Source organism: Netta rufina (genome assembly GCF_964035555.1).
Source record: "Netta rufina genome assembly, chromosome: 1".
In the NCBI taxonomy this organism is placed as follows: Eukaryota; Metazoa; Chordata; class Aves; order Anseriformes; family Anatidae; genus Netta; species Netta rufina.
In genome coordinates, this window is record NC_140123.1 from 110,882,434 (window position 1) to 110,896,066 (window position 13,633).

Below are 13,633 nucleotides of genomic sequence, written 5' to 3' on the forward strand. Positions count from 1 at the left end.
CATTCACTTTTCTAGCAAAAGGTACTTACGTCATCTCATAGTCGGTGTTCTTTTCCCCCCGACAGCAGCAGCAATAGGCTATAATACCAATAACTACAATTGCAGCAACAGCTCCTCCAATGATGCCAGCATAAAGGGCAATGTTCATGGATGCTATAAAGGAGGAGAAATAGAATCACTGCATAGTCTGAGTTGGAAGGGATACACAAGGATAAGGATAACTGAGTCCAACTCGTCTCTCTAGATGGGTCTACTGAAAAATCAAACCCTATGTCTGAGAGCATTGTCCAAACACTTCTTGAACTCTGGCAGGCTTAGGGCTGTGACCACTGCCCTGGGGAGCCTGTCCCAGTGCCCGACCATCCTCTGGGCACAGAACCTTTCCCTAACCCCCAGCCTGACCCTCCCCTGTCCCAGCTCCATGCCGTCCCCTCGGGTCCTGTTGCTGTCCCCAGAGAGCAGAGCCTGTCCCTCCGCTCCCCTCTTGAGGGAGCTGCAGGCCGCCATGAGGCCTCCCCTCAGCCTGCGCTGCTCTGGGCTGAGCAAGCCAAGGGACCTCAGCTGCTCCTCATACATCTTGTCCTCTAGGCCCTTCACCATCTTTGTAGCCTTTTCTGGACACTAATAGTTTTATGTCCTCCTTATATTGTGGTGCCTGAAACTGCATGCAGTACTTGAGGTGAGGCCACACCAGAGCAGAGCAGGACAATCCCTTCCCTTGACTGGCTAGCAAGGCTGTGCCTGATGCACCCCAGGGTATGGTTGGCCCTTTTGGCTGCCAGGGCACACTGCTGGCTTCTACTTGTTAACCAGAACCTCCAGATGCCTCGCCATGGGGCTGCTCTCCAGCCTCTCATCCCCTGGTCTGTATGTATATTCAGGGTTGTCCCTTTCCAGGTGCAGGATCCCGCACTTGCTCTTGTTAAACTTATTACCTGATGTAACCGCATCTACTATAAACCTTTGAGCCCAACCCATTAGCCAGTTGTTCACCCACCACATTATGTATTTGTCTAGCTGTATGCTGGATATTTTGTCCAGAAGGATACTGTGAGAAACAGCATGGAAAGCTTTGCTGAAATCCAAAAAGATTACATCAGTGGGCTTCCCTCAGTCATCTAGGTGGGTAATCTTGTCATAAAAGGAAATTAAGTTCCTTAAGCAAGACTTTCCCCTAATGAACCCATGCTGACTGTGACCAATGACTGCATTGTCTTTCAGGTGTTTTTCAGTAACTCCCAGAACACTCTTCTCCGTAATTTTATAAGGTACTGAAGTGAGACTAACAGGTCTGTAATTATCAGGACTTTTCTTTTTTGACCTTCTTGAAAATTGGAACAGCTTTTGCCAGCTTCAAATTGACTGGGACCTTGCCAGATTCCCAAGACCACTGAAAAAAAGTTGAGGGAGGTTTCACAATGACATCAGCCAGCTCTCTGAGTACCCTGGTATTAATCCCATCAGGCCCCATAGATTTAAATGCATCTAGTTGCAGCAGCAAATCCTGCACAGATTCAGGGTTGGTTGGGAGTTTATCATTACCACAGTCACGGTTCTCCAACTCAGGACTTCGAGGGTCCCAGGGACCATCATCAGTGGTGAAGACAGAGGTGAAGAAGGCATTAAACATATCTGCTTTGTCTGTGTTCCTGTTTGTGAGGTGACCATCCTCATCAAGTAACAGACCAGTGTTATCTCTGGACCTCCTTTTGCTTTTAACGTATTTAAAAAAAAATATGTCCCCCCAGCACTGGCCAGCTGCAACTATAATTGGGCTTTGGATGCACAAATTTTCTCCCTACAATGGCGAACAGCATCTCTGTAGTCCTCCTGTGTTGCCTGACCTTGCTTCTAGCATCCATATGCTTTCTTTTTCCACCTAATCTCTAGAACAAGATCCAGGCTTAGGCAAGCCCACCTTCTGCCCCACCTGCTTGATATTTTGGAATTGCATGCACCTGTGCTCTTAAGAGGTGGTACTTTAAAACTGACCAGTATTGATGGACAAAACACTTTCAAGAGCAGTTTTTCAGGGGATTTTACCAAGTTCCCTGAGCAGCTTGAGTTATGCTGACCCAAATCTAAGGTTGAAGTTTTGGTGGCAGTTCTCCTCCTACCACCAAAGATTTTAAATTTGACTACCTCATGGTCACTATGGCCAAGAGAGCCACCAATCACCATTCCACCCATGACAGCCTCTCTGTTTACAAACAATGAACCTAGACGGACACCTTTCCTAGTCGGCTGCCTTAGTACCTGTATCAAGAATTTATCACTAATGTGTTTTAGAAATCTCCGGTACCTGTTTGCATCAGCTGTGTGGTATTCCCAGTTTACGCTTGGCAAGTTGAAGTCACCCATAAAGACAAGGGTGGCTGATCTAGAGGTATCTCTTAGATCCTTAAAGAGTAATTCATTGGTGTCCTCATCCTGGCTAGGAGGTCTATAGTAGGCTCCCACAATGACATCCCCTTTATCTGCTTGTCCCTTAATCCTTACTCGAAGGCTTTCAACTGTGTCATCGCCAACTGCAAGCTCCATACAGCCCAGCCTCACCATTATATACAGCACCACCACCCTGCCTCACCTGCTCTGCCAATCCCTTGTGAAGAGTCTGTAACCATCCTTCATTAACACCCCAGCCACAGGACTTTTCCCACGAGGCTTTGCTTATGCCAATGATGTCGTAGTTCTGGACTGGGCCAAGGTTTCTGGCTCCTCTTGCTTGCTCCTCATGCTGCATGCATTGGTGTAGAACCAAGTGGTGTTTCCCTCTTCAAAACTAGTTTAAAGCTCTGTCAATAAGCCCCATTAGCCCACCCTGGTCATTAGCACTCCTTAGGGCTGCCTTTTAGGATCTCCCCTCAAGAAAGCATAATTTTATAATTTTGTTTATGCTGTCTTTGCTAAAGCTTTCACATTTAGATTGGATATATCCTCTGGCACTATTATTCCAATAAGCAACTTAGTCTCTTACGTGGCACAACGCTGACCGTCATGTTGCAAGATTCCTTTCCCACAATGTTTGTTGAAGTGCAGATGTAAAAGCCAGATGTATCCGCTGAGATGTTCTTCAGAGTTATTTGCTCCCCTGTTGTGAAACACAAACCCAGTCAGGAAAAGAATTACAACAGGGAAAGGAAATGGGAACAGCAACCCTTCAATTCTAGCACAGGAAGGTAGGAGCGATGAGAAGTTATTAAAGCTGACGGATTGCTCCATCTTGCTCAGGAGTTTCCACGCTAGTGGAATTTCGTGTGATTTGTGGAAGGACAAAGTGTGCTGTTTTGATCACAGGGAATGTGGCATTTGAACATTGCTTTTAGAAAGAAAACTGTAGGTGGAGGGGAAAGAAGTATGTATGCTTAGTGAAAGCTTTTTTTTCAGTGGGAAAATGGCCAGCAGCCCTCTTTGCCTACAAACATAAGACTGCACAAACCAGTGGTTTGTCTTTAAGAAGTGGTCATCTGATGAATTAACTTGTAAAATGGCAAAAAGTTATTCAATCCTCCAGCTCTTAGGATTTCTGATTTAAATTATCTAGCAGTTTTTTAGTCTGAGAGAAGACATACAGGCTGTGAAAATAAATGAAGAAATACAGTGACATGGAAATGCTGTGATGCTAGACATTTCCTATCCAACCTAACAGAGCACAGAACCATATATTAAAGTTTAGCTCCATCTGTCAGAGCAGTCAGTGTTTGCTTGTTACATCTCTAGCTGACACTTGTGCAGAGTCCATGTTTTTTCCTTGGGATCTACTGATAAAGGTCCAGATTCCTGCTGTAAAACCTAAAGGCTCCAAAAACTTTTGAGGGGCTTTCCAATTATTTTCTGTGTAATCCTTGGTTCTTTCCAGCTCATGAGAGGGACTGGGATTCTGTTTAGTCTTTGCTGACGCCTAGTGCCAGATAGTAAAAGAGCAAGCAGACCAAGAAATAACAGACTCCACGTGCTTCATTTCTTAAAGTCTCAGCTTGCTGCCGAGCTTGCATCACTTTTTTTTTTTTTTTTTTTTTTTTTCAGTGTGATGTTTATAGCTCTCAGAATTGCAGTCTATTAATGGGCTGTAAATCCTCTTATATTAAATCACAAGTAATTGACTGGTGAGTTGATTTTGGAAAATGCATGTCAGATACTGTCAATTTTGGAGTGGCTCCTGAGGGAATTCTGGACAATGTGCAGCACTAGGACTTGCTTAGCACAAAGTCTTAGCATATTGCTTGTAGTGACAGTAGGGCATCCAGCCAGTAGGGGGGCAGGAGACAGCAGGCATGCTTACTGGACAGCAGTGCTCTGATGAAAACAGAAATAGTGTGGAAATGGCTCAGAACAGGCTCCTGCCCCAGGAAAGCACAGAACGAATGGGCAGACAGCTGTTGCTTTGAGACAACAAATCACGGTGTGTTCAGGGCTGTGCACGATGCATTAGCACCGCTTAGTGGCCAGTCAAGTGAATAAGGTTTGTGTTTCTGTGTATGTTTCATATTTTGCATAATTTATGCAAGAATCACCTAGTGAGAGTTGAATAGTCTATAGTCTGATCATATTTAGTTTACCTCCTTAGCAGTGCTACAATAACTAAAACCAGCAATGGCAGGTTCAGACACATACTCCGTCCTTCTGACATTGTATGTATCAGGAAGAAAGGAAGTGGCTTGAATTAATAAATCTGAGTCCTGTGACACTGCTACACTTTAAAGGCTATTAAACCCTTATTACTGTATGAATAGTTCTACCAAAGGTTCTGTTATGGAAATTCATATACTTTTTTTCCAGATTCTGACTTAAACCAAAATGCAAATAAAACATTAAGGCTTGTCTGACAGTCCTAAAGACTTGGAAGCCTCTTTTATTCTCAAAGCAGAAATGGTGCAACTGTTTCTCATGACCCGTTCCTCTACGTGAGGAGTTATCTCTGAAAGGAAAGCAGATTTCAGAGCAAACTTTTGTTTGCCTTCACACTAGAAAGTGTGAAAGAATGGCTAGAAAGTCATTGTCAAGAGAGGAGATATAAAAACCAGTTAGAAAACTGGTTGTTATTTCTCATACTATCCCACCCTTACGTCCAGCAATTGAGAAGTAATTATTTCTGTTCAGTGCCAAAATGAGACATCTTTCTTGCCAGGTAAGAGCTGAAATGAAAATCTTAGTGACTGCTGTTATTTCAAGTAACAGTCCTTTTTGCCCTGCTAAGTTACTTAGGAGTATATGCTGCCAAAAGGACGACTTCTTAAAATCCTGGTCAGAGAACTTCCTAGAAAATGAATTGAAGTGTGGTTTTATTATTATTATTATTATTATTATTATTATTATTATTATTATTATTATTATTATTATTATTATTATTATTATTTGCATTTCAAAGTCTTTCCAGTCCTGAACTACAGAGGACTCAAAGACTTGGCGACTTAGAAATTCCCATACCTTTTGTTGTTTGTAGTACACGGGGCTCATGCTGTACATTGAAGCTTTCCCAGCTGTATGTGGGTTTTGGGGAGCCCTCATGAGAAATGCAGGTTAGATTGATCGTTTGGCCATATTCTGCTGTGCCCACAATCTTGCATTCTGGCTTGGATGGTGCAACTGAAGGAAGGAAAAACCAGAAACTTTGTTACTCAGACATAGCATTTTGTTTCAACCCATCTCCTGCAACTTTTTTTTTTTTTTTTCCAATTCTTGATGATCAGAAGCTGGCCATGCACCTACCACTTTCTCAAAGGAACTGAAGTGAACTCTTGTCCCTAAGTTTTTTTGTCCCTCCTTGACACCTGTCAGCCAAGAAGAAGTTGTAAGATGTTTTCTGAGATATCTCTAATAATGCTGGGCAATTCACCCTTTGATAACTTGAGTGTGACAAGCCACAGGGGGAGTGGGGAATGACCTGTAATGAGGCAAGGATTATTAGGAAAGTGAACTATATAACTCTAAAAACTGTATTTTTTGCAGTCAAGTATTTAAGGGAGTCAGGTGCTTTAAGCCTTCCAACCCACTACTGTAGTAGTAGGAAAAGACCAAAGAGAATTGCAGATTATGATTTACTGGGAAAGGTTTTTTTCTGTTAGAAAATCTGTGGTCTAAGAAACAGTACGGACATTAGGAGAAGGATAGTGGATTATCTAATGGATCTGTTTTTGCCTCCATTATGCTTACTGAGGACGTAAAGACTCGTGGTTGCAGACTGCCGAGGAGGGTCATTCCGTAGACGAACACTGCATACATACGTCCCATTGTCTTCCATGGTTACTTCATTGATGGTGATACTGATGTCCCCACTCCCTAAGTTACCAGTAAATTGTATTCGGTTTTCGTAGCCCTTGCCATACTGTACAAGTCCATCAAAATACCTAGTGACAGCATCATCCTGTCAGAGAGGGAGGGAAGCTAGTCAATGTTAGTTTCTTCTGTGCAAGTCTACAGCCTAAATCCATGGATTAGCCTGCTCTTAAGATAAGAACAACTTGGAAAAGAGCACCTTAAAACTGCCCCAGGCCAAGAGAACCTTAGGAGTTCAAAAGAGTCGAGCTTCCTGTCTGGAATCTCCTTCTACTTTATCTGTCAGAAACAACTGATTTCTTTTGCGGGGTCATATTTACTTTCCTCTCCATGACAGGACACCCCGAGACTTTTCTGACATCCATATGTCAATCAAATCCCCCTATGATTACATATACTCCCTTGCTTTCTTCCAGCAAGGATCTTTGGTGAATAAACCCTTAGCAGTTACTGAAAGGAGAGCTCCAAGTTCTGCTTCTCCTCTCACTAATTCCCAAGAAGGTGAGGAGAACTTTAGAGGTGTTCTTATCTTCAAATACTCCCTGTGAAAGTAAGAGATCAAGGATCTCTCCATGTACTATTATCAATACAAGTATTTATAAAATATCAAAGATATATATGTATGTATACTACATATGCAAAAATATACATAGCTTTTTCTAAAGCATCTGAACATTTCATATATGTTAACAGATGTAAACCCAAGGTATATAGAGTGATGTATCCTCCATATACAGTTGCAAGACCAAGACAGATGGAAAAGAAAGGTATGCGTTTGCCTAATATCGCACAATAGATTTGTATTAAATTGAATCAAGATTCAGAGTTTCTGATTGTATAGTGCTGAGATTAAAAAGTCATGAAGGAATCCTTTACTTCCAACACATATTCCCACAGTCCTGTTTCCATCTCTTCTCACACCCCACTATTAGATACTCTATCATATATTTCTTTATACAACTTGATTTACCGCAGTATTGATTTTCTTCCAGACAACAAAATCTCCTGCGGTGATGGAAGCATCAGTATTAAACTGACAGCGGAGAGTAGCGTTGCTCCCTCGTGCCACCTGTAATTCCTTGGCAGGTGTTTCCACAGTAAGGGTATGAGCAGTCACCAGAACTAGGAAGAGAATACATACTTTAGTCAGCAAAATTAATGGCATCTGATTTTCATGTTTTGTCTATTTGGCTTTCTTACATGCCACAGTAACCCACAACCTCCCCTCTGACACCCATGACATTGCCCACTGAGCAGGAGGCAACATATGCTGAGGCTGATTGACTATAGGAAGCTGCCTCACAGGATGGTTAAGAGCTAAACTCTGCTTTTTTTTTTTTTTTTTTTTTCTCCCTTCCCTCTTCTTTACCTGTGGAGTTATAAAGATGTAATTTTTTATGAGCCCACTTTCAGCATGACTGACATGGTTTGACAGGTCCTAAATGTACAGAGGGAGACAGATAAACCGATAATACAGGTGCATCAGCACTCTTAAGGATTCAGGCTAAACTAACAAATTGATACTGTCAAATTTCAGGGAGCAGGAAAACTGACAAATAACTTCCACCAAACCAAGTCCATAGAGAAGTGACATTTTGTGCTAGAGAACCAGAACGTATTCATGAAATGCCCTGAAACAAAACAAAGCAAAACCCAAGAAAGCAAAGAGAACTTGAAAGGAAAAAAAAAAAAAAAAAAAAAAAAAAAAAAAAAAAAAGAAACATTAGTTATTTGTGTTTAAAAATGAGTAGGGTGATAGCCACCTTTCTCCAAAAACCATAGCTCCTGCCTGTGGAGTACAGGAATAGCAGAGTTGCATAGAACAGAAATCCCTCTGGGCCCTGGTGAAGCACGCAGGGTGCAGTCTAGGCGTTTCTTGTATGCTGTATTCCTTTTGCCTTGATGCTTAATTCATCATACCTGAGCATTAGGTAGTGTCAGCTCTTAGCTATTCTCAGAACTTTGCCGGAGGTTTTCCTCTGTCCTGGCCTAGATTACCTTTATGTCTGTGGGAACCTATGTTTAAAAACACCTGCTTTGTCCTCACAGTTTGTAGTGGTTTGTTTTTTTGTTTGTTTGTTTGTTTTTGTTTGTTTGTTTTTTTGTGGGGCATTAAAATGAATCATCTGAAAACTCTAAGCCTGCAACTAGTTAGGGAGGGGGGAGGGAAAGGGAACGCTGCTCAGAGGCACTCCCATGACAAGGAGGAGCAAGGTCCAGCAGAGAGGAAGGTGGAGGAGGGCAGAGATGCATGCACCCTTAAAGAGGGGCACGCTGTGGTGGTGATGGTTTGCTTCTGGAAGAACCAGGCGGAGTCAGTGTTCCCCAGAGAGGAAGTGACTGAAAAGTCACCAGCAAGACTTGGGTTCACTCAGCCATGTCTCTGTCCAGATTAGATCCATGAGGAAACGTGTGTGAAGGAAAGAACAAAGGACGTCTGGATTCCACTTTGAGCTGCCCATGGATTGTAAATACATGCTTTTTTACAAAAAGTGATCACAGACATGCCTTAGTTCAACAGCAGCAAGCCATCAGCAAACTGAACACTACAGATCCTTGACTACAGCAGCAGTGAACTATAGTTCCCCTTAAAAAATAACAGTGTAGGCACCCCAAAGATTTTGTTATCACTGTTCTAGAGCAACATAGGACAGTTGGCTCTGGGACCTGCTCCCCCTCAGAAGGGCAAGAGCTTCTGTAACAGCTACCTGTATCCAGTCTGTTCCCCATGGCGAATGGCCCTTCAAGGGCCCTCTTAGAAGTGGCCTATCCTGTCAGAACTGCTGCACCTTCCCTCTCCCGAGGCGGGTGGATGGGAATTACCACAGCAGCCAGATTCTGTGGTGCCCTGGTAAGAAAAGATCTGGCCACTCGGCCAGGATGCCTCTAGCTGAAGTTGCCACCTTTGTGTGTTCTCAGCTCTCTAATCGAGTTGTTGTGTGGGTTCACGCAGTTAATTATTAAATGTTCATTTTAATTTCTTCCTCTGTGACATGGCAGAAGTAGTTTCTGCCCTCTCAGGGACTGATTCATCTATAGCTGTTGACAGCTATACAGGAGAACCAGCAGGGCAAAGTATTTCCAGTGTTCCTTTATTGCAGCCACTCCCAGGTTCTCATCTGCTCTGGAGCAGCCAGTACAAGGGCCGTGTTTCCATAGCCCCAGGGCTTTTTCTTACTGTTTCTAGTGATTCTCTCTGCATGAGAGACACCTATAAAAGCCATCTTGTCGCCTGTTGCGACTGGATAGAGATGTTCTCCTGCGTTTGGGTGGGAAGTATCATAGCCTGTCCTATGAGATGGAGCAAAACCCATTTCCTGATCCTTTTGTCACAAACTGACTCCAGTAGGCCAGGGTTCACTGACAGGTCATTAACTCAGCCCTGAGGCAGAAGAGAAACTGCCCAGCCCTAAGGCTTCAGTCAGAAGTGCTTTGCCTTTGTCAAGTTGGCTGACCAAAATCCTACAATAAATTAATTTGGTTGGTTTTGTTTGTTTTTATCCCCAAACATCTTCAGTGCAGAGTCGGGGAACGTCGATGTACTGGAGAAGCAGCTGATAACAAGCAAGATGACTTATTTGTGTGTTGCTGTCATCCTCATGCCTGACATCTTCTGATGCTCTCCCATTTTTCATCCATTACATCTCTTTCCTGCTCCCATGTTGCCGTTGTTACAACTCCTTTTGGCTCTCAGGTTTCATGGTTTCGTTCTGGAGTGCCACTTACTCACACTGATTTCTCTCCATCCCCCTTCTCACCACATTTTACTCCTTCACAAAGTCACCAACAGCCATCTAGTTATAGTTAGCATATCTAAAAATTGAGGTTTATTTATCAAAGTTTGATTTTTTTTTTCCTGAGCTAAAACAGAATCTATTCAAAATACAGTGGAAGGAACGGGATGGTCAATTCTGAAAGAACTTCAGGAAAGGAGAGGGGACCAATAACCAATATATTGTTGGATGGCATCATCTAGATTTAAGATGAATTACTTTTTACTGTTATTTATTAGTATGTTTATAAAACTTCTCAATTCTTTAAAATGGTTATTTCCCTCTGCTCAACTTAAAGCATCAGTATTAGTGCAAAGGAAGAAGACAATCAAAGCAACGTGTTTACTTTCACATTCGTTGTTGAATAAATATTAATACAGAGTATAAAAACAGACTGAAGGGCAACTAGTAGAGCTGAAAACAATTAAAGGAAAAAAAATGAGATTCTAACCAAACAAACTTATTTTCACCGAGTTGCCTTGATTGATTAGACTAGTGAGGAACTTAGGAAAAACTGAAATGTTTCACTTTCAAGAGGAAATGCTCCGATTTTTAATTTCTACTGAGAAACTTAGCTGGAATTTAACTCCGAAGTGGGAGAGTAGAAACCTCTTCAATGTGAAATTCGCAGTAAAATTAAGTATTTTGTTTGATTCAAAATGACCATTTGGGATTTTTCATCCAGCAAGAAGGACACAGTATCAGTTATTCACACAATTGCAGTGAGAAGTTCAGCAGAAGTCAACCTGCACTGAGAGCCTGACATAGGTAGTTCAAGTATCCCAACACCACACTGCAAAGTGCTTTGTAGTTTCTCTGCTCTGGTCCACTGCAAGAATCTACTATACCTTGTCCAAAAATTCTTCACAGGCCAGTATTTTAACAGTGAATTTTTGTTTGAATCCTGCCCAAACAGACAAAAAGAGCCTCACACACCATACATATTTTTGCACCAAAAAGTTTACCATCTGTAGTTTAGATCGTATGAAAGGTGAGAATAATTAAAAAGGAGAATGAATACCAATGGTGTTATGCAATTTACATATTGATCGCCAAATAATTACTCAAGTCATGTTTGTTATATATGGAACACAGCCACCTTTTCTAATTATGTTAAGCCTCATGAATTTATTTTCTTGTGGGTTTATTTGTTGAAGCACAGTTTTCAGGATTTTTGATTTCCAAGTGAGTAGGTTTTTTTAAAGTCTGCAGGATGGCGTATAAGCATTTGTATGAGAAGACAACAGGTCAAAAGCAGTGGAACTTAGAGTGCAGGTTCTGCAAGGCAGGATGAGAAAGGGCGAGTCTGGCTGATTTATATGCGTAGGTAGGGGTCGTTGTGAATCCCCTTGAGATGTATAATATAGAGAGATCACAAGTCACATCAGAGTATATATAAGCAGTAGGATTTAAACTTATGGAGGCATATATTACATGCAGATTTACATACAAAAAATTAATACCCAAGGCCTTTTCCAATTCTGGTTGAGGAAGTGCCTTCTTCAGAAAGAAATGCTGTATTTGACAGAAGCAATTAAAATTCATTTCAAAAACATGTTTTCCAGCCTCCTGAAGAACAGCATTCTTTTCGTGTTCCTGAAATTATCTTGCAGCTTAAAGAGATGCCTGCAAGTCTGGACATTCAGCATAGAGAAAGTAAATAGACCCACCTAATCATAAACATGCAGAAACTTTTACTAAACAAAGCCAAGTCCCCAACACTGCTCAGACTTTGTGGTGCTGTTTCCTTCTACCTAACCCTTGAGGACATAACCAAATTAGTACTCACCTGCACTGAAAACAAACAGCTGAAGCCCTTTCATTGCTCTCCTCCTCCTCCTTTCCCCTTTGTTTCACCTCAAGATGCTCTTCCTTCTAACTTGCAGGTGGCTAGAGAAGCAGTTGCGTTTACCTGAAGGTTTCTTCACAGTGGCATCATAGGTTTGCTTTCTCCTTCTCTTGTAAAGTGCTATTCTACTACGCCACTCCTCCTGGCCAGACTGACAAGGCAGATTGCCAGTAAGCTTTGACATCTGTTGTTGCTCTCTGCCCCTTCCCCTCTTGTGACAGTCCTTCCTCAATTAAACTGCCTTTACGAGTCTCTCCTATCACGTGGATACAGAAAGCGAGAGAGGAGGCAGCCCAAAGGGTGCAATTATTGGGAGTGTACAACACAGCTGAAGTAATGCGTGGTTTGACATGGGGGACAATAAGCCTCATTCAGCTTAAATATCTATGCATAGGTAGCATAATGCTAACACCAGCTCCTGTTTAAGACAGAGGAAGAACCTTCCATCAAGATCCTATCTCTCCCACCTAAGAGGGTAGCCCCCAGCCATGTTCAGTGTGAGTGCATCTATGAATGGGTGTAGTAATCTCCGATGATAGATGCCAAACCTCTTACAGCTTGTTACTTTTTGCTATGTTTGCATGTACATACACTCATTAGCAAAGATTTCTAGCATCCTTGTCTCTTTTCTGCATGGCCACCGTAATCCCATAAGGCAACAATTTGTAGCAAATTGTAAGGAACAGCTTCCAGGCTGCATGCTGTTTGCGTGTTCTCCACAAGTCTGTAACTTAGGCAGGTCCTATCTGCATGTCTACATGGGAATGGTCGTGGTGGATTTTCAGGTCTGGCTATAATCCCCTGTTGCAGTTATATTCTAACGAATCATGAACAGGATTTTCAGAAGCAATTCAGTGACTTAAAAGCACCACTTTTTATTGGGTGTCAATGGGGTATGTGCTCCTGCAACATTTAGGTCATTTAAAAGCTCTGTTCTCCAATAATATGGAAGTCCATAAGCAAACGTCTTCAGATCACTTCCTGCCTCATTTAGCAGTAATTAACAAGAACACATGTGATACTGCTTTTGAGAAGTGGCTAACAATTGCATTGCACTGAGAAGACAGCTGTAGGATCAATACAGTTCATCCTCTTTTGGTACATGAAACCATTAGGATCTGTTCAAACTTGTAATCCGAAATCCATTTTCCCCTTGGTGTGACATGCAAGATTAAATCTATCACTTTTTCTTGTTCTTGCTTGCCCGCCCCAGTAACTGTTTAAAGACAAGTCTGGGCTATGAGTACACAAAGACTTGAGTTCCTGTTTCATGGCTTTTGCCTGTTGTGATGTGGTGTCCCTGCAGATGTGGCCCCATCCCCATGTAGGGATGCAGCACTCAAGTAAGAAGCAAGGGGGAGAGGCACCCCCTGCCCAGAATGATGCAGCAGCAGTGGTATCTGTGGTATGAGGTAGATCCGTGTCCTTTTCTACATCCTTTCTTCCTTGCTTGTTTGTTTGCAAAATGAATCAACAGTGGGATGTTACTGCATGACTCAGAACTGGAGTCACCGGTACAAGTAAATAACACTTCAGCTGTCATCATGTTCTGCCCCATCTGAGCCTGGCCCACAAGCTTTGCTGGGAAGTCAGTGAGTTGGAAGGGGAGGTTTCCTCTTTGAATTGGCATCAAGGGAAGATGCAGTGTACCCAAGTCCTTGCCCTTCCAAAATGGAAATTCCACTTGCTTCTAGTGAGCCTGGAGTGGCTCACCCTGCACTGTGTTTCCCAAGGA

General features: G+C 42.4%; 1 protein-coding gene across 1 annotated transcript; it reads right to left on the bottom strand.

Moving 5' to 3' along the window:
• Positions 1–25: 25 nt before the first annotated feature.
• GPA33 (glycoprotein A33) lies at positions 26–11,872 on the bottom strand (the record flags this gene model as incomplete). The annotated part of the gene is made up of 6 exons (XM_084282328.1): positions 26–153; positions 2,978–3,091; positions 5,428–5,586; positions 6,154–6,364; positions 7,247–7,398; positions 11,839–11,872. The coding sequence occupies 6 exons, from the start codon at positions 11,870–11,872 to the stop codon at positions 26–28; spliced, it is 798 nt and encodes a 265-aa protein (XP_084138454.1).
• Positions 11,873–13,633: the final 1,761 nt, after the last annotated feature.